Below are 24,618 nucleotides of genomic sequence, written 5' to 3'. Positions count from 1 at the left end.
TGATGGATACATAGGTTTTGGAACCGAGCATAACTAGACACATAAATGTGGTTTATGGGAACTACCTTATGTTAAGGCATTGATTCTGATGCATAACATTGACGTCATGCATCAGGAACGTAATGTTGGTGAAAGCATTCTAAGTACTTGCATGAATCTAGGTGACAAAACAAAAGACAATTTAAAGGCCAGAAAGGACTTAGCAAAACTTTGTAACCGACCAACCCAGGAACTCGACGAAAATGGAAAAAAGCCACGTGCTCAATTTTGTCTAAAACCTAAACAGAAGAAAGAAGTAATGGAATGATTGAAAAATTTGAAATTCCCATATGGTTATGTGGCTGGGTTTAGGAGAGCTGTGAACTTAAAGACAAATAAAATAACTGGATTGAAGAGCCATGATTATCATATAATGATGGAAAGGCTCCTCCCTATAATGTTCTGTGGGTACTTGAAAGTCAGTATCTGGCAGGCTTTAGCTGAGTTAAGCTACTTTTATAGGCAACTTTGTGCTAAAGAAATAAACAAAGATGTGATGGAGAAGTTGGAGGCAGAAATTCCTGTCCTTATATGCAAGTTGGAAAAAATATTCCCCCAGGATTCTTCAATCCAATGCAACATCTACTTGTCCACCTTCCATATGAAGCTAAGGTTGGTGGTCCTGTGCAATACAGGTGGATGTACCATATTGAAAGGGCATTAAAGAAGCTTAGTTCAATGGTTGGTAACAAAGGAAGAGTTGAAGGGTGTATAGCTGAAGAATTCAAATATAAAGAGGTAGCAGCCTTCACGAGTGTATACTTTGCAGACGAGCACAATATCAATGCCCCTACATTGAGGTATCATGATGACAAAGTAGGGACCCGCAGCAATCTCCAAATTTTTTAGATTGAGGGCAAGACTGTCGGAGCATCCACAGAATATCATCCTGAGCGCGAAGAAAAGTTGGACGCTTTGCTCTATATGTATGAAAATATGGATGAAATGACTCAATATTTCAAGTAAGATGACTCCATATTTCAATTTGTTTACTTGTAGTAATCGTGTTCCGCACCTCATTTGTTTACTTGTAACAGAGAATTCCAATCGCATCTTAATGAGAAATTGTCCTCGAGGCAGTATGAAAACGCGCTTCGAGGAAGACATGGGAAGCCCAATTTCATTAATTGGTTTTGAAATTATGTAAATAACCTAACACTCTTGTTCTACTTTATATATTTTGTTTTAGAAATCTAATTTCACCATCTGATTGGCAGTGTGACAAAATTCCAAATTTAGACGAGGACTTGCTTCAGATGTCTTACGCAATCGTAAAAGTCAGAAGCTACGGTCGTTACGACATTAAGGGGTTTCGTTTTCGTTCGACCAAATTTGAATGTACTCGTCCATTTGCGGCGACAAAAAATACTAGAGTTGTATGCAGGGCAATCGATGATCGTGGAAGAGAGATGAATTATTATGGAGTTATTAATGACATACTTGAGTACGACTTCGCCGGGAGCAAAAATCTTAAGGTGGTGTTTTTCAAATGTGATTGGTTTGATCCCAATCAAGGGACTGTAGAAAACTAATTTGGCATGGTAGAAGTCAAACATGAGCTCAAAACAAGTGCATGTAGCAAATTTGTTCTTGCTCACCAAGTTGACCAGGTGTACTACATACCGTATCCATCTATAAAGCTGGAAGCCACATGGGTAGTGTACAAAGTAAATCCTTGTGAACAGTTACACACCAAGGGTGAATGGTTCGAGGCGGAAGTTGAAGAAATTTACCAAGAAGATGAACTTCCGACCAATTTTAATATAGATACTGAGGTTTTGCCAGAATCATTAGTGGGAGATCCTGAAGATGTAGTAAGTCCCAAAAAACGGAAACGGAAGTCAAAGAAAAAAACAAATCGAAGAAAACAATTTGATCCTGATTTTGAATACGACTAAAAAGTAATTATATATTTATTGTTCATTTCAATACATTATGTTCATTTATATTATGTTCATTTCAATACATTATGTTCATTTACATTATGCTCATTTACTAATTTGATTTTGTTTTAATAACAGGATGTCTAAAAAGGTTAAGCAGCTCGCTAAGGGACTAGCGAGGAGAGCCTCCATTTTTGGGAGAAAGGAGGACTTAGTGTTCCAGGGCACTAGTTCAAGCTCGAGCAGGCGTAGAGCTTTGTTGGAGCATGTTCCAGAGTTGCAGGGTCAGGCAGTCGACGTACAGAGGAATGAGGTAACCAATATATTTGTTTTGTAATGTAATATTTGTATGAGTTCGAATAATTAAATTATTAATTTTGATCTATAGGATGAGCCTGAAGATGAGGAAGAGACAGAGGAGTGGAGACAAGTGGAAGATGTTGAGGATGTCCAGGGTAGGGAGGTGGAGACAGGGTGGGGTGAATGGCCCAATGATGGAGGGTCGGGAGTTGGGGGAGCTAGTGGGTCAAGTGAAGGGGAAGCTGGTGTTTCAGGAGGAGGTTCTGGAAGCGAGGGAGTTGGAGGGTCTTCACGGGTCCGGAAGCCGCGGAAGACTAGTTGGGTCCCCCCTCCTAAAGAACCAGTTAACAAGGTTGAGATAATCCCGAGTGGAGATGGGTAAGAGCATCTTTGCTTTGTTCTTATGTCTTACACATTGAGGATAAACAATTATTTTTTGAATTTAACAATTGTGCTTGTGTTGTTAGGGCTTGGCTGGATAGTAGTTTCACCGACAAAGATCGTGTAAGGCAAGTAAATAAACTGTTGGGCAATATCTGTCGTATGAGATGGCCTGGATTGGTGATTGAGGATGGTATTGAGGTCCCTGTCACAAGATGGGATCAATACGGCCTTGCGGTTAACTCGCAACATGGGAATGCGCAAGGTGCACTTTGGCACGACTTCTGGGTATGTTTATCTATCTTCTTGCCAAGTTATCAGCTCAATGATTGATTCATATTATGGATTCTTGACTATGTTTTTTTCAGAAACATTATAAGTTGCCTGATGGAGATACTCATACCGAGCATGCACACTCTGTGTTCCATAGGAACGCGGTAGATGTTGTTGCGGATATGATGTACTATGTTCGAATCCAGGTGATTAATCAAGCTATGTTGAGTAGTGAAGGACGACGTGCAGCCACTAAGAGCGAGGCGTCACAGTATGGACTTTCTATGACTGAGCAAGATTTTCTTCAGGTAATTGATGTTTGTGCTTGTGTTAGAAATTTTTTTGTTGCTTGTATATGATACAATTACTTGTAGTAAATGAATTGTGTTTCCGTAGCATTCGATTCCATGGATAGCCGCCAATGATGCTGCTTGGCGTGCCTTATGCCGTTATTGGGCTTCTGATGATTTCAAGGCAAAGTCTATGCGACAAAGTTCCAATCGTGGAACCGAGTCGTATCACAAGTATGGAGGTGATGATCACTTTTGTTTGGCAAAACGAATGGTAAGTGCAATTTATTTCATTTTTTGTTGATTGTAGTTGACTTGCTGTAATTTCTGATTATAATGTTTGTCAAATGTACGTACAGGAAGCTAGCAGTGGTGTAGTGCCCAGTGATGTTCAAGTATACCTGAGGGGGCACAGAGGACCAGATCCTGCAAACCCAGATGTGTTGTGTAGCCAAAAGGCAACAGATCGTCTCGTGAGTGTTTTGAAATGCTTAGTAGATTTTGTTCATATGAAATTTTGTATGTATGATGACATTGTTCTTTTGTATGCAGGCTGCATATGGTGAGGCGATGTCTAGTCAGCATGGATCGGACTATGACTGGAGGACCGCACCTATTGATCCTCAGGTTGTGTTGCGAGTGGTGGAAAACCCCATGGAAGGTATGGACTCTACATACCTTATCTTGTTTCATCGGTTTAAGTACAATACATTTATTTTAAATCTGTTGTGATGTTACTTGTTTGAAGGTACTCGATGATCGATAACGTCATCGACTCGAGCCAGGTGACGGTTCAGAGGGGAGGTTCGTCGAGGTCTGCTGCTCGTAGCTCCCGTCGCTCTACTCAGGATACTGCAGAAGTTGAGCGACTACGAGAAGAGCTTAGGCAACATCAGGAGCGGCAAAGGGTTCAGGAGGAATACTTGAGGCAACATGATGCGCAACAAGAATACTATGCTACTCAGTTTCAACAACAGCAAGCACTGATACAAGTAAGTTCAAAAAGATCTTTCATTTTAAGTTATGTATTGATTTAAAACACTGACATTAATGTGTTCGGCGATTTGATAGCAACTAGCACAAGCCCAAGGGATACAAGTTCCGATGGCCCCCCACCTCCACCTCCCATACATTTTCCTTGGCCTTCACCTCCACCTCCACCTACCAAACATCAGGTATGCAAATTTTTCATTATTTACTTGTTATATTATGGTGTAACTCCATGAATGTCATTTGTACAGGTATATGAGACCCCTCCAGCTACCTTGTCGGTGCAGCAACAACATGATGGCTTAGACTTTGTCGATGCGTTGTTCGCCAGTGGAGGTAGCGAGCATCACTTTTCGCTGATTCCTGATGTTGATCGACAGTAGTGGACTTCCATTCTATGTGTTTTGTGAGACTTGAAACTTGTGTCTTGTGAGACTATTATGTGGATGTAACTTGTGTCTTGTGAGACTTGAAACTTTGTGGACTGTTCTGGCCAGACTATTATGACTTTATATGTGACATGTGGTATATTGTGGCTTTTAAATATATTGTGGTATATTGTGGCTGTCATTTTTGTATATTGTGATATATGTGGCTGTCATTTTGATATATGTGGCTGTTATTTTGATATATGTGGCTGTTAATGTGGTGAATAATGAAAATTAAATTGCATTTTTGTGCTGGTCATTTTAACTTCCGAGAGGACAACTAAAAAGGTCGGAAGTTAGCCTTCACACGGCGTCAGCGCAAAATGAACGACGTCAAACTTTAACTTCCGAGAGAACTGCTTTGGCTCTCGGAAGTTAGCGTAACTTCCGAGAGGGAACTTTGGCTCTCGGAAGTTAGCGTAACTTCCGAGAGGCTCTCGGAAGTGAGCGTAACTTCCGACTAAAATCTTACGAGAGGATAACTTCCGACGGAATTATCTATCTTCCGACGGTTTACATAACTTCCGAGAGTTTAGCTCTAACTTCCTACGGTTTAGGCCCTAGGAAGTTAAGCATTTCGGTGGCTATTCCTTCTTATGTATTATTTTGCCCTCTTGGGGCATCTTGTACCTCCTTTTAAAGTTCAAGGAGGGAGACATTTACAATAATTTTATTTGGTAATGCATCAGATTTGCACTAAGATCCTTGCTAAATAGTTTGTCTTACCATCTAGGATATCTATATCTATATTTACATGTGGGTTCCTCTTGTCACTTGTTCTCAAATGTTGTGAGTCAAGAACAATACAACACAATTGTTAATCATTAAGGACCTTCGTCATTCGAAGCATTACTTCTTGGCGGATATAATGCTTCTCATACAAAGGTCAAGAAGAGCGTACCTTCATCATATCAATATAAGGATAGGAATGCAATAGAATAAGTATGATAATTATATCTTAGTAATTCATTTATTCTTGCATTCCATAAAACATATATGAATAACAACAATGTTAATATTACATTAATACCTTCGGCTTGCTCGAAGGTGAGGATGCGAGAGAGTCAATATAATCCAGCGTGAACAGTATGGGGGTATTGTTCATCTATTTATAGACACGGGACGCAACCCAGGTAAAATTACATTCATGCCCTTGAATATTTGTTTACAAACAACTCGAACTAATAAGGTCTATCTAGTCCTTTTTCATTCTTTACTTGGTCTGGGCTAAAGCTATTGAGCTTCGACATTCTACATTGTTGCTTCTACGCAGAGTCTTCGTCTTGAGGGGCTAGACCGAGCCTATGTATTATCTTGCAGAAGGTGTTTCTGCCTTAAGGACCTTCGGCAGAGAAGAAGACCCCCAACAGTTCCCTTAAGACGTGAGAATACAATAACTAGAAATCGTCTTGTTAGGAAAATTTAAACCTCTCTTGTGGGTTTTGGTGGGTTGGACAACCCAATTAAAGAACTGATGAAAGTCGCCTAGAGGGGGGTGGATAGGCGAAACCTGAAAATTAAAACTTTATCCCCCAACTAGATCCCTTGATTAGTGGTTAGAACAAGATATACAATTATCGGAGTATAAAAACTAAGTTCTTGCTTGTAAAGAGTATTGCTCTTAAATAATGCGGAATTGATAAATCAATACTACTAACAAGTCTATGAGAATAAAGCAAGAAGGCTTAGATGAGAAGAGTGATGACACGAGTTCTTTCTTGCAGTGTGTTTCTTCACTAAATGAGAATTTAACTTAAAGCAACACCAAATAAGGTTAGCAAAGAATAGTGCAAGAAAAACTTAGAGTGAGGGAAAACAAACAAATCACAAGCAATAAACACAATGGACACGGGTGATTTGTTTTACCGAGGTTCGGCCCTCGAAGGCCTAGTCCCCGTTGAGGAGTCCACTAAGGACGGGTCTTTTTCAACCCTTTCCCTCTCTCCACCGATCACTCAAGATCGCGAGCTCTTCTTCTTCTCAAGGATCACTTAAGACCCCGCAAGGACCACCACACTCTTTGGTGTCTCTTGCTAGCTTTTACAGGCCTCTAAAACTTTGGAGGAAGTTCAATGGGAGTCAAAACTCCACGCACAAATGATCACAAGATGTAGTGCTCACTAACTCTCAATAATTCTCACAAGGCACTCTTGCTAGATTCACACTAGAGGCTTTCTTTTGCTAGCTCTCTTTTGTGGCACTTGTGTTGGTTGTAGTGGCCTAAATCTTGCGCATAGGATGGATCAATGAATATATGTGGTTGGGAGGGCTTGAGTATGTCAACTAGATGACTTGGAATGTTGTTTGGGCTCCCTCTTCATTGAAGTGGCCGGTTGGGGTGGTATTTATAGCCCTCAACCACCCATATAGCCGTTGGGGCGCATCTGCCAGAAATTGCACTGGCGGACGGTCCGCGGCTAGGGCCCGGACGGTCCGCGACCCTCCTGAAAGGGAATTAGGCTTACACCTATTTCCTAAATGATTTTGGTGGTTGAATTGCCCAACACAAATAATTGAACTAACTAGTTTGCTCTAGTCTATAAGTTCTACAGGTGCCAAAGGTTCACAATAAGCCAATAAAAAGACCAAGAAAAGGGTTCAAACAAAGAGAGCTAGGGATAACCGAAGGGCTCCCTGGTCTGGCGCACCGGACTGTCCGGTGTGCCACCGGACAGTGTCCGGTGCACCAGGGAACTCCAAGCTGAACTCAACACCTTCGGGAATTCTTAGAGGCGCCCGCTATAATTCATCGGACTGTCCGGTGCCCCAGGGGAGAGCAAATCTGAACTCGCCAGCTTCGGGAATCCGCTCCGCTATAATTCACCGGACTGTCCGGTGAGTCACCGGACAGTGTCCGGTGCACACCGGACTGTCCGGTGTGACAGCGGAGCAACGGCTACTTCGCGCGCAACGGTCGACTGCAACGCATTAAATGCGCGCCTGCGCGCGCAGAGGAGCAGAGCACGCGCGGGTGGCACACCGGACAGCCAGGCGAACCCACAAGACAGAGCTCCAACGGTCGAACACCAACGGTCTGCTGACGTGGCTGGCGCACCGGACAGTGTCCGGTGGCGCACCAGACTGTCTGGTGCGCCATGCGACTGCAGCCTTCCAACGGCCACTTTGTGGTGGTTGGGGCTATAAATACCCCAACCACCCCACATTCATTGGCATCCAAGTTTTCCACCTTCCAACTACTTACAAGAGCTAGTATTCAATACAAGACACACCAAAGAGATCAAATCCTCTCCCAACTCCACACAAAGCTTTAGTGATTAGTGAGAGAGATTTGTTGTGTTCATTTGAGCTCTTGCACTTGGATTGCTTCTTTCTTTCTCATTCTTCTTGCGATCAAACTAATTTGTAAGCGAGGCAAGAGACACCAATTGTGTGGTGGTCTTTGCGGAAACTTTGTGTTCCGATTGATTGAGAAGAGAAGCTCACTCGGTCTAGGTGATTATAGTTGTGATTAACCCGACTTATAGTTGTGATTAAGTTTGTAAATTTCAGATTCGCCCTATTCACCTTCCCTCTAGTCGACTTTCAATTGGTATCAGAGCCGGTTAACGGATTTTTTTTAGACAAATGAAGTAATGCTAACAAAGAAACCAGTTCCCTATTATTATACCATGGGTAACACTAGACTTTCACCAATTCCCTTAATCAGCATAAACTATGCAAAACAGGAGGAGCTGCAAACAAAACAGGCAGGAAGGAGCAAGGGCAACCACTACAGGTTAATGCAGCCACCGTCGATCACAAGTCATATACAACCACCGACCAATATCATCATGTACAAGACACAAGAAAAAACAAGCTGCCATCAAGCCAAGCCCACCTAATCTTCTTCATCTCTTTCGCTCGCAAGTCACACCACATCCCATAATAGACATATCTCTATCTATTTCAACTTCAGCTGCCTTGTTCTTCTCAGGCACGTAATCTTTCTTTTCATTCAAGCTTCACAAATCATAGACGAGAATGAACCTGATCATCAACAAATAAACCAAAAGGAAGGTCAGTTTTCAACTTGTCTGTGAACCACCTGCTCTCACTAACCAAAAAAAAAACACTAATCAATGGCATGCATACCTGGTAATTCCAAATGGATGGACCAAAACTAAGGTTCATTTTGGTCAACTCCAACAGCAATAAATAGTCGTGTGCCAGCTCATGAGCACAACACCATTAACCACCTCAGGTATACTATGTGTTGTGCAACCAGTTACTTGCACAAAACGCCCCAAGTTGAACATGTCAGCTCAAAGTCGCACATTATCCCAGGAGACGATCACATTCCAAAGGCTCTGTTATGGACATCATTTGAACCCAGCATATGCAACTTGTTCACTTCACTTGGATATAATATCCTGGACATGTCTGACATAGGAGCGTTATTCCCTTGTCTCAAATCACTCCACCCGTCCCAGTGACCATTTATAACCTGCGAGTTTCTGGGTTGTTGCGGAATCTGCACATAAGGAGATAGAGGACCCTGGTTCTGAGCTAAAAATCTGGATGCCAGGTAATTATCGTTCATATGGTTCAAACCATCTTGCATAGGGTCTGTGAATCTCATGTTTTGACGAGACTGCACATTTGGCTGTACATGTAACTGAAATCTTGGATCACTACTTGCTGGTTGCAACTGTGCTTGAAAAGCAGGAGTATTTTTCATCTCCAGCCCTGAATCGCCAATTCCAGGCATCAGCCCTTTGCCCATGGCTAATATAGCAGGATCATCAAACTCCATGTCACTTGAGTGCCTTCCAAACTGAGATTGATAATGATTACTGTTGCCACCCTGAACAGTACCCCGGAGAAGATTTTCTGCGAAGCACCACAAAAGGCATGATGAGAAATCAAACTAGTTCTAGGAAAATAAGAGGCAGGAAACAAACCTGGGTTCGTTGAGCCATACGACTGATTAGACCCATCATGTGATGAAAATCCAGAAGAAAAAGGGAATCTAGAAGAGGGGTCAAGACCGTCCTGTGATGAAAATCTAGAAGAAAATGGAGAAGGCGGTCTAGTAGGAGGCTTAGACACTTCCTGAGTTGAAATTCCAGAAGAAAATGAAGAGAATCTAGGAGGGGGGATAGACCCGCCATGGCACAAAATTCCAGAAGGAAACACAGGAGTGGGGTTCAAACTATCCTGGGATGGAAATGCAGTAGAAAATCCAGGAGGGGGTACTCTTGTTGGTGCCGAAAATCCTGGGGGGGCAGATATTTTAGACATCGATGTACCTGAGAAAGCAAATTCTTCATAAAAAATAAATTTAACAGTGGGAAAAAATACATAATAAGCACCAATAGATCAACAATCCATTTGCATGAGTCAGAATATCTTTACCAATGCTCAATGAAAAATAAGTGTGGCACACAGAGTAAATTCATTCAAATTGCAGTACTTATCATTCTGCTCAGTCAGGCAAAGAAGTAAAAAGGTATAATAGCACTCACCAGTAGTTGCCATATCTAATACACCAGGAGAGTTATTGTTTGAAAATTCATTCTCTAGAGATTGGAATGCAAGGCCATTCTGGTAAATATTTCCTCGAGAATTCTGGGGTAGCAAACTGAAATTCTGCTCAGTACCAGTACCACAGTTTCTGAGAGATGAATCAAACAAGTTTCCTTGGTTATCCTGTCTAGCAAATGAAAATCTGGACTCTTTGATCCCGGTTCCTGATTTCCATGAAGGCGCAATGCAATGGACATCATTATTTTTAGATTCCCTAAGCATCCTAGCAAAATTGTTAGCAGTCGAATATGAATCATCCCATGGATTAAACTCTGACAACGTATCAGAAATTATTCTTCTTTCATACTTATTTACGCTTATGGTCTTGTCAAAACTTCCTATACTATTGTTTCTTAATGAACCCATTGCTCTATGGTGATGACTTCCCATTCCAGGATGTCCAGAAACATTGCCATGTGTATATACAGAAACATTATCATGTGTATATACAGTACCTAGCCCATCTTGACCTCCATTTAGCAAGGCATAAGTGTTATCAGTTGAAGAAAACCCTGGCTGCATCTGTGAAGAAGTTATATTGTCAATCGTCAATGCAGCGTTATTTTCTGTATCATTCCACAATGAGGTATCCACTGTACTAGGAAATTCAACAAATGATGAATATGATGATTGCTCTGAACCATCCAGCTGTCTACTATGAATTTTGTCAGTGAGCAGTGCAGAGTCCATTCTATCATTTAAAGGAGTAACGCTACAATTTTGCATCTCCAAACTCCAATCAAGACGCTTATCAGAACTATATTGACAAGAAACAATACTATCCTTATTTTCAGAAGGCAATAAGAGCTCGTCAGGATTGGGATGAGCTAGGTCTCTGCCAAAATTCTGATCCATGAGCACATCAACAGATGTGCATGGCATTACATCTGGTTGTTGATTTCCTGCCATACTCTGAATCTCGTCGTTGCCACCTAATGTTACTGAAGATATCTGAGCAGATAGCTTCTCCATGTCAGTGTCCTTGGATCCAATATCCTCCAACATTTTCTCCACAGCAGTATGACTAGATTGGCATTCTACAGCATTTGAAGCAAGGCATTTAGGAGTAATATTGGTGAGTGAGTGGTCACCATCACTAGTACTTACATCTGATTTAGATATTGCTGGACTTGATACAAAATCTGAAGGAGTTTTGCTGGTAATGTTCATTTTTATGTCTTTCTTAGATAAAACCAGTGACTTGGATGCTGGATGGGTTAGCTCACCATTTTTATTTGCAACTTGATTTTCATCACTTCCTTTTGGCATCACATCTGGTACTACAATGTCATCGTCATTCCAAGCTGAAGGTATTGTTGAGAAGTCTATGTCCAGTGATGACTCCAGTGATGATAAAGCTTGTGTTTCCTTTGAAATACCAGGCTTATACGGCTGCAAGGTTCTAGACTCTTTTTCTGACAGTTGCTGTCCTTCAGATATTTTTGCTGCTGTACTTGTATCATCATTCCATGAAGAGGGTGTTTTTGTACAGGAAAATACTGAAGAACTTGAAAATGGATTACTTTGTGATTCTGATTTTGGTTTTGTATGAGATTGTGACGATGTCGCTCCAGTAGCTGTTGTCCTGGCATTCAAATCACGCTGCCCCCTGCAGATAAAAATGGGGGGGGGGGGAAATCAGTGCATGGAAAAAAGGTAGCAGAAGACTTTTAGAGGTATCATACCATGAGGCAGCTGATGGAAGCGTGGACCTCCCAGAACTACTGTTTGGAGGTGAAAGTCTGGGCTGACTGGTGGTATTCTGCATGACAGCCAATTAATGGAGTATGTAAGCCAAAAACGTGATGAAATGCAAGAGAATAAACCTAGACTAGAAAGCAGCGTAGAAGTATAAAAAATTGACATGTCTTCCAGTGCATTTTGAATTTTCAGCATAAAGAACATACAAGTGTTCCATTCTTAAATGTATGCTTGGCTGAAACCACCGCACTGTAAGAGAAATCATCTCCTGGAGGAGGCAACACAGTGCCTGTGCGTCTTTGCGAAACACCAGATGCCATCTGAGGGACTCTAGTCCTGACAGAAATATAGAAGAGTGAATGAAAAGTAGCAATTGAAACTATCAAAATCGTTTTAGGCTTTAGCACAAAGTCCATCAAAGCATTACTTAATTTAATATAATAAAACATCCACATTGAAGCACACAAGAAACTAAGGTTCCACAACATATGTTAAAAATAGCTCAGTACTACCTTGTATATGCTGAGATGATCTCATCTTTAGTAAAACTATCCTCCTGACTGCCTACATCATGCAAATAGAGACAATCTGGATTCCCACATGTCTGGGAAAAGTCAAGAAATATTCAGGATAAGTGAACTGGGTAGTAGAGTAAGTAAATGAAGCTATGAGAACGAAGCAACAATTGTACCATGTTTCGCAGCCATGCATGGCAATACTTCGTAGTACCAAAACATGCCCTGCAACAGTCAACAACCATTTGAGTTACTATGTTGTGTAAAACTTAAAGAAGAGAACAAAGTATAGAAACTCACCTTAACACTTTCCCTTCCAAGACAAAATTGTGTACAGCTTGAATACACCGGATGGCCTCTTCTTCTTTGGCATAAGTAATATAGCTGTACACATTTGATCAGAATCAGTCGTTGCTTAAGCAAGAGCAGAAATTCTGTATCTAACTCTTATACAAACAGAACACTCCCTACCGTCACAAATAAGACGCTCACAGTCATTAATGTGTACCTTTGACTGCTAATTTCCATTGCTTGCAACAATTACAATGTACAGAAATATCACAACATTATGCAACTACTATTTGAGACAGATATGCTCATACCATTTTCACATATTCAATCTAACTGTCAAGAGGTGTTGATGATCAATGTTTAAATACTTTGACTGCACACAGTGCAAAAGGTCACTTATCTGTGACTCGAGGGTATAACTTGTGCAACAACATGCAAATAACACTAATGGTCCTTAAACAGTTTAGGACCATGATTACTAGATCCTCAACAAATCAGTAGGTAGTGTTAGCAGTATCTGCCGTGTACTAGGTCAGGATAGCAATCTGTGCTATTATGGATATAAACCAGGCTAGTTATGGTAGGAGAGATCCTGATTGGTGTAGGGGATCAATCTGTATCAGCCCACACTAGGAAGGCCTGATACTGATTGATAGAGGAGATCAATCTGGCACTATTTCTATAAGCCACACATGATCTCCTCTTCCTATAAATATTGTGACCGACTGGCACTCTATTCATTCAATACACAATAGCCTACACAGCATATCTCTCTCACATGGTATCACGAGTTCGGGACATTCCCGTTCCTTCCACCTTCCGCTGAAATCTGCAGTCTGCTGCAACTGCGCGCTGCACGTCTGCAGCTGCTGCACCTTTGCGCTGCTCCATGGCCAGCGACCAAGTTCCGCCCGCCCCACCCCTCGGCGCCCCAGTCGGCGCTCCGACCACCCCTGCTGCCACCATCACTGGCGCGGAGGAAGCCCAGCGTCTTCATGCGGCGCAGCTCGCACGTGCAGCTGCCCTTACTCGCACTCGCGACGCTGACACGAGGCCGCTGACGCTACTAGGGAGCGCGATGTTGCCGATGCGCGCATCCGCGACGCCCTGGTACGCGCCGCTCAAGCCCGTGTCGCGGCTGATCTCGACGACGACGTCGGGTCTCACCAGTCCGACCTCGACGCAGACTAGCACGACCTCGACACCAATCCTACAGTTCCTGATGCTCGCGCTACCCTTCTCATCCACGAGGCAGCAGCGCCCATCAACCTCCACGCTCAGGCGGTCGTCGTCCAGAACATTCGGGCCCTTGTCCCTGTGGTTCTGGACATCTCTACACTCTACACCAGATGGCGCGACTCCCTCCTCCTCGTCGGCAAGTACACTCTGGAGGACCATGTACTCACCGACACCTTCGCGCCTACTTCTCCTGACTGGGTTCAAATAGACTGTGTCGTCAAGTCGTGGATTGTCGGCACCATCACCACTGACCTTGCTGATGTTGTCCTCATCCACGACGCTATTGCTCGTACCGCCTGGCTCGCAATTGAGTCTCAGTTCCTCGGGAACCGCGAGACTCGGGCACTCTTCCTCGACGCGGAATTCCGCAATTTTCGCCAAGACGATCTCTCCATCACCGACTACTGCCGCAAGTTCAAAGGGATGGGTGACGCTCTCGGCGACCTTGGCGAACCCGTTCATGATCGCACCCTCGTCCTTAACGTCATCCGCGGTCTGAACGAGCGCTTCGCCAACATCGGCCTTCACCTTCGGCGCGGACGACCTCTTCCTACCTTCCTCGAGGTACGGAACGATCTGCTTCTTGAGGAACTCGCCTTCACACATCATTCCTCCCTGCCGGCCACCGCTCTTCTCGCCTCCGGCTCCGTCAGGCCTCCGCCCAAGCAGGAACAGGCGCCCCTGCAGCGGTCCTCCGGCAGCAACGGCAAGCGCGGCAAACGCGCCGAGAAGAAAGGCGGTCATGCTCCCAAACAAGCTGGGCAGGCCCCCACGTCTACCTGGCCCAGTTTCTACAATCCTTGGTCTGGGTCCATTCAAATGTGGGCCGGACCACGGATGGCGTCATCTACCCGCCCGATCATTCCTGCGCCGACTGCACCAGCTCCTCAGCTGCCCCAGTCCCTGCTCACGGGCATCCAGGGCCCCTGGCCAGGGGCGCAGCAGCAAACATGGACGTCGCCACAACCTCAACTGTGGTCTGCGCCACCACCAGGCTCCCCCCATCAGGTTGTTCCCATGCCATCATGGGACCAGCAATCGCTCGTCTCCAACTTCAACACCATGACGCTCCAACCCCTCAACAAAATGAGTGGTACTTCAACTCCGGGGCAACCACCCACATGTCCTCTGATGCCGGTACTCTCTCCCATTCCACTCCTTTACAACACCCTTTTCCCTCCTCTATTATTGTCGGTAATGGGAATTCTATTCCAGTTACATCCACTGGCTCTGCTGTTCTTACAGATTCTCTTCGTCTTAATAATGTTCTTGTTTCCCCAAGTCTTATTAAGAACCTCATTTCTGTTCGACAGTTTACCTCTGACAATAATTGTTCTGTGGAATTTGATCCTCTTGGTTGCTTTGTGAAGGACCTTCACTCTCGGAGAGAGATCGTCCGATGTGATAGCTCCGGTCCACTCTACCCTCTGCGGTTTCCGGCATCTACCTTGTCTCCACCACTCCGTCGCTCTGGCATCAACGCCTCGGGCACCCTGATCGTGAAGTTTTGTCCAAATTAGCTCACTCAGGGAACCCATGTAATAAATTTGCTAGTGATACTTTATGGCATGCTTGTAAGTTGGGTCGACACACACGTCTTCCTTTTCATGTGTCTTCATCTCGTGCCACTACAAATTTCCAGTTAATCCATTGTGATCTATGATCGTCCCAAGTATTTCTGGTTTTTAATATTACCTGCTCATTCTTGATGATTGCTCACATTATTTGTGGACGTTTCCTATGCGACTCAAATCTGACACTTTTTCTACCCTCACCAATTTTTTCTCATTCGTTCACACCCAGTTTGACGCCACCATCAGAGGAATTCAATGCGACAATCGCCGCGAGTTTGACAACTCCAGTGCCCGCACCTTTTTTCTCACCCATGGCGTTCACCTCCGGATGTCTTGACCCACCGCACAGCCACGTGCGGCCAATACTGCTCCCTCGACGCCCAACAGTCCTGACTGGTTGCCTGCTCCCGCCTCAACCCCTGGACGTACCCAGGCCCAGGCGTCCGTCGGCCCTGCATCACCTCTGGAGCACACCCAGGGCACGATCGTTGTTGCCCCTGGGAACACCTCAGCCTCGGCGTCCCCTCCTGACGACACTGTGCTTCAGCAGCCCTCCCTTGCAGCGGTCCAGCAACGACCATCTGCTAGGGCTGCAAAGGTCCAGCATCGACCACCTGCTGGGACTGGCCGCACCACGACCCAACAGCTACATCCACAACGTTTCGACGGTATCGTCTACTCCCACAAACAACTGCAACAGCATCCCCCTCACCGGAAGTGATTGCTCCTTCTCCACCGACAGCCACCTCTTCATCATCGGCTCCTCCTCAGCTGCCACTTGGGGCGATTCCGGTATCCCCGGTGGTCAATCATCACCGTATGACCACCCGTGCTAAGTTGGGATTTCGACAACTCGCTTTGTTTCATGCTGCAGCATAGTCTCCAGTGCCACAGACTTATCGCACTGCTCTTGCTGATCCTCATTGGCGTCAGGCTATGGAGGAGGAATTCTCTGGTCTACAGAGTAACAACACCTAGGACCTCGTTCTCCGTCCTCCCTCCTGCAATGTTGTTTCTGGCAAGTGGATATTCAAACATAAGTTCAATGCTGATGGCTCTCTTGAGCGCTACAAGGCGCGATGGGTTCTCCGTTGTTTTTCACAGCGTCCTGGAATTGACTTTGATGAAACTTTTAGTCCTGTTGTGAAGCCTGCTACTGTTCGCACAGTCCTCGCTTTGGCTCTAACTCGCAACTGGCTGATTCATCAGCTCGACGTTAAGAACGCCTTCCTTCATGGGACTTTGTCAGAAACAGTATACTGCTCTCAGCCCTCTGGTTTTGCTGATGCTGCTCACCCAGACTTCGTTTGCAGACTAAACCGATCTCTATACGGTTTGAACTAGGCCCCACGGGCTTGGTACAGTCGGTTTGCCACGTTTCTGCTCTCGCTGGGGTTTGTAGAAACCAAGTGTGATGCCTCCTTATTTGTTTTTCGCCGCGGTGATGATATGGTATATCTGCTGCTATATGTGGATGATATTGTTTTGACAGCTTCTTCCACCAGTCTTCTACGACGCACCATCACATCCCTCCAGAAGGAATTCTCAATGAAGGATCTTGGTGAACTCCATCATTTCCTGGGGATGCAGGTTCAGCGCACACCAAGTGGATTATTCCTTTCCCAACAGCAGTACATGATTGACATTCTTGACCGCGCTGGGAAGACTAAGTGCAAGTCCTGCTCCACTCCAGTTGATCTTAATCCAAAGCTTTCCAGCATCGTTGGGGATCCAGTGGCTGATCCTACAGATTTTTGCAGCCTTGCCGGGGCACTTCAGTATCTCACTTTCACTCGGCCAAACATTGCATATGCAGTACAGCAGATCTGCCTTCACATGCACGACCCTCGAGAGCCTCACCTTGTTGCACTGAAACGCATTCTTCGTTACGTCCGTGGCACTCTTCATCTGGCTTGTTGCTTCGTCCTTCTGCACAGACCGAGCTAGTGGTTTACTCAGATGCTGATTGGGCTGGTTGTCCAGATACCCGCAGGTCTACTTCAGGTTTTGCTGTGTTCCTGGGTGATAGTCTCATCTCCTGGTCCTCTAAGCGTCAGCAAACAGTATCCCGCTCTAGCGCTAAGGCTGAGTATCGAGTTGTTGCCAACGTCGTCGCGGAAGCTACCTGGCCGCGCCAGTTATTACAAGAACTCCATGCCCCACTGTGTCGCGCCACCTTGGTTTACTGTGACAACATCAGTACTGTCTACATGTTAAGCGTCAGCAAACAGTATCCCGCTCTAGCGCTAAGGCTGAGTATCGAGTTGTTGCCAACGTCGTCGCGGAAGCTACCTGGCCGCGCCAGTTATTACAAGAACTCCATGCCCCACTGTGCCGCGCCACCTTGGTTTACTGTGACAACATCAGTACTGTCTACATGTCATCCAACCCTGTTCAGCACTAGTGCACCAAACATGTGGAGATTGACCTTCATTTTGTTCGTGCGCGTGTGGCTCTTGGTGATCTTCACGTTCCGACATAGTCACAGTATGCTGATATCTTCACCAAGGGGCTACCTTCCTCGGTCTTCACGGAGTTCCGGTCCAGTCTGAACGTATATTCCCACGACGCTCCGACTGCGGGGGGGGGGGGGGGGGGGCGGGGGGGGTTTTAGCAGTATCTGTCGTGTACTAGGACAGGATAGCAATATGTGCTATTATGGATAGAAACCAGGCTAGTTATGGTAGGAGAGATCCTGATTGGTGTAGGGGATCAATCTGTATCAGCCACACTAGGAAGGTCTGATACTTTTTTTCTCGAATACGCAGGAGGACTGCGTATCATTATATTAAAGTAGAGGGAAAAAGGCCTGAGGCCTGGGACAAACAGAACACACAAAACACACACTCCCACCCACAAAACACACACACAACACAGACGCATACGACACACTGTTAGACATATATGGATAGTGCAGCCGTACATAGACTAGTATAGACTGATTATAGTCTTCCTTGTATAAGATTATAGTCTACGACATCATCCTCACCGCCTCTTCGTCAACTTTTCTCCAGCGCATCATCGACAGGCTCCACTCCGAGTTCGCCATGACAGATCTTGGGGATCTTCACCACTTCCTCAACATCTCCATCAAGCGCCTCCCCACCGGGATCTTCCTGTCCCAGCGACAGTACGCCGTCGAGCTTCTTCAGCGTGCAGGCATGGCCGAGTGTCACTCCACGACGACCCATGTCGACACTCATGCCAAGATCTCCGCGACTGTTGGTGCTCCAGTCGTCGACCCTTCCATGTACAGGAGCATCGTCGGTGCTCTCCAGTACATCACGCTGACTCGCCCTGATTTGGCATACGCGGTTCAGCACTTGTGCCTTTTCATGCATGACCCGCGCGAGCCACATCTGACCTTGCTCAAACGGATCTTGCGCTACTTAAAGGGCACGCTTTTCTTCCGGTCTTCATCTGGGCATCGGCCCCATTCAGTCTCTCACCGCTTACTCAGATGCGGACTGGGCTGGGTGTCCTGACTCTCGTCGCTCCACTTCGGGCTACTGCGTCTACCTCGGCGACAACCTCATCTCTTGGTCCTCCAAGAGACAGACTACCGTCTCCCGGTCCAGCGCGGAGGCTGAGTACCGGGCCGTGGCCCACGCTGTTGCTGAGTGTTGCTGGTTGCGGCAGCTTCTTGAGGAACTCCACGTGTCGATTACTTCTGCGACGGTCGTCTACTGTAGACAACGTGAGTGCTGTCTACATGGCAGCCAATCCCATTCATCACCGCCGCACCAAACACATTGAGATCGACATTCACTTCGTCCGTGAGAAGGTTGCTCTTGGACAAGTGCGCGTGCTTCATGTCCCATCCTCTCATCAGTTCGCGGACATCATGACAAAAGGCTTGCCTGTACAGCTCTTCAACGAGTTCAAATCCAGTCTTTGTGTCCGGGACCCTCCCGCTGCGACTGCGGGCGAGTGTTAGACATATATGGATAGTGCAGCCGTACATAGACTAGTATAGACTGATTATAGTCTTCCTTGTATAAGCTTATAGCTTTCCCTGTTTAGGAGATTGTATACTTGTACTCCAAGTTACTTTGGCTATATATATGAGAGATCACCCCCCCCCTCATTGGGTGTGGTGTCTTCCCAATTCTATCTCTCTACACACACCATCACCCCAGTCTTTCAATAGGCTACAAGACTTTCCTTTCTCTAGCCAGGGTCAAAAAGGGAGCGCATGTTCCTGACTCCAGCAGAAAACCACAATCTCATCTCGTCTTTGAATCCGTCCTCTAAGGTAGAAAGGCTGGGTCGAGCTCCTTCAAAAACACACCTATTTCGCTGCTTCCAAATACTCCAAGCCCCAAGGATTACCATACTATTAAACCCCTTTCTTTTGCTTTTAGGAATCTTAGTTGAAGCCTTTCTCCACCATTCAGCAAAGTTTGAATCTCTTCTCTTAGGACCCACAGAAGAGAGACCAATTGGAGTTAAAATATTATGTCAAAACTGTCTTGTGAAGACGCAATTAGATAGAATATGCTGCACAGTTTCGTCTTCTTGATCACATAGAACACAATTTTCAGGATGATCAAGCCCCCTTTTGAGTCTATCGGTTGTCCAACATTTGTTGTTTATGGCCAGCCAAACAAAGACCTTACACTTAGGGGTTGCCTAGCTCTTCCAAATTCTTTTCCAGGGCTCAAAGGATTCTGCTCCAATGAAAAAAAACTCTGTAGGCAGATTTGGAGGTGTACAGACCATTGCTGCTCAATATCCACACATGTTGATCATTTGAATTTCGAAGCTAAAAAGTTTCAAGAACCTCCCATAATTGTAGATATTGCTCAATCTCAGCCAGAGAGAGATTCCTCTGGATATCATGAACCCAGAAGTGAGAGGTAAGGGTCTGCTGCACAGTCCTTACTTCTTTAATCTTCTTCGGAACTGCAGCAGCAATAAGGGGAGCTAAATCCATAATAGAATACCCATGAATCCACTTATCTTTGCAAAAGAAAGTTGAAATACCATTACCAATGGTGGTAGACACTGCAACCTGAAATAAAGCTCGGGTCTGGGACGATATTTTAAGATCAAGGCCACTCCAAGGCTTAGAAGGAGCAGTTTTTTGTAGCCAAAGCCATCGCAATTGTAGGGCCCAGTTCATCTTGTGGAGATTAGGAATTCCAAGGCCCCCCAAATCAAGAGGCCGAGAGATTTTATCCCAAGATATAAGGCAATTACCTCCTCTAGCCTCCTTTCTTCCTTTCCACAAAAAGTTCCGTTGAATTTTATCAATGGCTTCGATAACCCATTTAGGAGCATTGAGAGCAATAAATAAGTAAACTGGGATGGCAGAGAGTATACAGATTTGATAAGAGTGATTCTCCCCGCAAGATTTAAAAGCTCAACCTTCCATCCTGGTAAGGCCTAATACTGATTGATAGAGGAGATCAATCTGGCACTATTTCTATAAGCCACACATGATCTCCTCTTCCTATAAATACTGTAACCGACTGGCACTTTAATCATTCAATACACAATAGCCTACACAGCATATCTCTCTCACAGGTAGCATAATCTCTTCAGGGAAAAACAAATTGGTTTATGTAACAGCATGTATTACAAGGATAGCTAAACCAAGGAATCACAGCAACATATCAAAACATGGAAGCATTATGTATAGAAAGTAAACCTGAGGAACAGTGTGTGTTCTAGAAGACTAGAACTCTAATTTCACATGTTCTTTAACAAAAGGACCACTCAAATACAATCCATATTAGACATGTTGCAAGCATGCACATTCAATATACACATCAAATTCTACACTAGAAAAAAATAGGCACCCTAACTACGTATTGGTTAATGTCTTAATGATAATCCCTAACTCAATTCTGGTTAAATATAAAAAATGCATTATGCATGTTTCTGGCATAACACAGTTTCCTAATACATCGAGGCACTCTTGGAACTTCCGAGAAAATCACCCAGAAACTAAAAACATCCCAGGAGAACAATATAAAGTACTCAAACCAAGAAAATCAGGCATTTCATTAAGAGGTGCATTTCATCTATATCTGGTATCTGCACATGCAGGATTAGAATCTGAACTTAGCCCAGAACAGATAACTTGCATCTATCTGATTCTTAGAATTTCACGCCAATAATACAATACATATCTTAATGTTGGCAATGAGGATACAAATGTTACTTTCAAGCACAGAGGCTGCAGGCAAATCACACAGCCGAGTAAACTTATATGACTGAGCTAGTTGCAAGAATATGGGCATAACTATCACATTTTCACTAAGTTCACTGGAAAACGAGTAACGAGATGGAAGTCTGGAATTTTTTTATAACACCAATGGTCTGGTATAACAAGGAAGCATTAGAAACTTGAAACATGCAATTGCATGGAAGCAGTGGATAAATATTTGATATACGACTAATTAACCAGTGAGGCAGTGATGACTGATGAAAGTAGAAATCTAACTGCATATGAAGTATGAACAGATCATGCATGTATAGTGTATGGTTCAGAGAGACATACACACTAATATTGCTGTTTGCTGATGCCTGCTGAGAGGGAGGCCCAGTCGGACGGGAAACTGAAACCTTCAAAATTTTCCCATATTGGCCAAAGTACTCCCTACACTCAAGTACCTAAACAAGTAATAATAGTAGAGCTGGTATGAGAAGTAAAATTTAAACATATCACACAACTTGATCAAATTTGGATGTGAACTCACGCTCTCATTGCATAAATGTGCAGGTAGCCCAATTATATACACCAGATTTCTCTGGATAACCCTGACACTAGCCAGATGCTTCTTAGATTCTACAGTTGATGTTGCTGCTGCTGAAGGTGCTGCCTTTGGCTTAACCTTTTGGGTCCTGTGCTTCTTCTCTGCATTTTTCTCTGCCACTGTCCTGCTTCCATCATCAGTGTAAAGTTAAGTTTGAGATACCTAGTGGCAAGGTCAACTTCAACAGATGGGACCAGTTAACTGAGACAGAAATAAAGGCTGAGAAGACCTACCTATTCTTATATGATATGTAAAAGGGTAATCAATTGCAAATGTTGTAGTATGCTGAAGTAAAACACAAATTGATTGGCAAAAGAGAAGCATTGTGATGGACCTGTCACAAGTGGCAGCCATCTTGACGATCCTGTCCTTGTCATAGCATGTGCGGCATGCAGGGCAGCGGCCCACTGTTTCCTCCTTCTCAGCCATGTCTATGATGTGGTGCCAGCACCAAACACAAATCTGCAGAGTTATGGCAGTTATTGTTAGATGATGGCACAAAGTGCATGCAAGGCAGGCTGCAATATGATTGATAGGATAGGAAGAAGATCAGTAGACATACATCATAACCGCATTTGCATGGCTTGAGCTGCTGGTCAGTGATGTCCATCTCCTCGGCACAGAGCGGGCAGGTGCGGTCACCATCGTCGCTCATGGTCGTCCTGGTGGATTGCAAGTCAGCCAGCGTGAGGAGAAACAACCACCAAGTCCCAAGTATTATGCACGCAGAACAATAAGAAGACGACCTAGACTCGAACAGGTAAGGCATCAATCAACAAATCCTTGAGGTACAGTGTCAGGAACTTGAGATGCCAAATATTCGAGCACACAGCACAGGAAGGATAGACTGTTCGAACCTTGTCCGATTCTAACAAATCAGCCATCCAACTTTAAATCTATCGGCAGAAAAAAACATATGACAGTCCTAAATACCACCGGTTGTTCTCTGCTACGGGGATACGCGCACGGGTCTGATATTATTAATAACAGCAATAATTACAGAAAAAAGAGGGAGAGGGCAGTGCAGCGAAATTCCCATGAGATTGTAGTGAATCGAGCCGAAAAGGGGAAGGTGGAGTAGCGGGAAGGAGAGAAACTCACATTGGAGGGCGGTCCGGGGGTCTCCGATTTCGCGATTCGCAGGAGCGGCAGGGAGAGGAAGGAGTGGGCGGTTGAGACGACGACGGCGGCGGCGGGATAAAGCAGGAGGGCAAGCGGAATCAAGGTCCGATGGCTTGACCCCGACCTGTTCGGCTGTTCCTTGTGGTTGGGGCGCTGGAAAGGGAGGGGGACGATGCGTTGTGCCTGTGCCTGTGCCTGTCGGGTGTAGAAGAGGGAGAGGAGGAAGAAGGGAGAGACGGGTGCGCCTGCGACCTGCGTGGTGGGAATTTGGGATTTTCTGTGCTCTTCCTTGTGGTGTGCCGCACCAAACTCATCCATACTTTTCTTTTGCGCTGATTAAGACTGATTCAAACATATCTCTATCTTATCTACCTCATCTCAATCTGAATCTCAACATAATATCCCTTCGTCCTAAAATATAGTTCTTTCTAGCTCTTTTTCTTCCACCTTAAATGTATACATAGATGCAAACTAGATTCATAAGTTAATTAATAAATATATGTTTAGTCTAAAACAAATTATATTTTAGAACCGATAGAGTATTAAAAAGGAAAAGGTTCCTTCCAACTCAGATTTTTTCTATTTCATAAACTCTTTCTTTATCTTGCCTTCTTACTTTCTAAAAATCTATAATCGCCTTCTCTATACCTTATACTCTCTCTGTCCCAAATTTAAAATTCGTTTTAGATAATTAATAAGTTTATACAATATTTGATATATGTGTTTTATATATGTCTAGATTTATTATCGTCTATTTATATAGACATAAAAATTAAGAGCTAAAACAAATACTATTTTAGGATGCGGAGAGTATATAACTTAGATTCATAATCATGCATGACATGTTTTACATCGTTATTATTTTAAAACAACAATCTTTTTTTTTTGTGCTACATCCAAGAGGTCTTAACTTTTTCTAGTGTCAATGGACCATAAAAATGCACATGTAAAATTGCATTGGTTCTAGGTTAGAAAGAAGAAAAGTGGTGGGGTATGTATTGGGGAGGAATAGAGGTTGGATTTAGCCTATGGCTAGGTAGAGGCATCAATTTAGCAAGGCTCTCTCCTTGTATTTTGATGTTAGGAAAGAAGGTGCATAGGGTTATTGTTTGTGATGATAGTAGTGGTTGTGGACACATCCATAGGCAGTGGCAGATTGACGCATGATGGGTCAATGGGTGGAGCCTATAACATGGGATGGTGAAAAAGGCATGGTAAGAGAAATATTTTCGCTTCAGATTAAAAAGCAGTTGTTTGGACTGCTACAGTTATAATCTATAGAGACAACGTTGTAGAAACAGT

General features: G+C 44.4%; 1 protein-coding gene across 2 annotated transcripts; it reads right to left on the bottom strand.

The window, feature by feature from the left end:
* Nucleotides 1-8,175: 8,175 nt before the first annotated feature.
* Nucleotides 8,176-23,681, bottom strand: LOC100381591 (uncharacterized). 2 transcript variants are annotated; one of them, XM_008674846.4, is made up of 14 exons: nt 23,296-23,681; nt 22,757-22,856; nt 22,529-22,656; nt 22,138-22,318; nt 21,939-22,051; nt 12,627-12,710; nt 12,503-12,551; nt 12,324-12,415; nt 12,018-12,147; nt 11,796-11,872; nt 10,050-11,719; nt 9,486-9,833; nt 8,677-9,414; nt 8,176-8,571 (listed from the first exon to the last, which is right to left on the bottom strand). In XM_008674846.4, coding segments are annotated over exons 1-13 (3,513 nt in total). In that variant the 5' UTR covers nt 23,298-23,681; the 3' UTR covers nt 8,176-8,571; nt 8,677-8,875. The 2 variants fall into 2 exon arrangements, with proteins under 2 accessions (XP_008673068.1, XP_023157681.1); XM_023301913.2 differs by having other exon boundaries at nt 12,324-12,399; nt 23,296-23,616.
* Nucleotides 23,682-24,618: the final 937 nt, after the last annotated feature.

This window comes from Zea mays, chromosome 3, assembly GCF_902167145.1.
Source record: "Zea mays cultivar B73 chromosome 3, Zm-B73-REFERENCE-NAM-5.0, whole genome shotgun sequence".
NCBI classification, from domain to species: domain Eukaryota; kingdom Viridiplantae; phylum Streptophyta; class Magnoliopsida; order Poales; family Poaceae; genus Zea; species Zea mays.
This window is presented reverse-complemented; position numbering and strand designations above follow the sequence as displayed.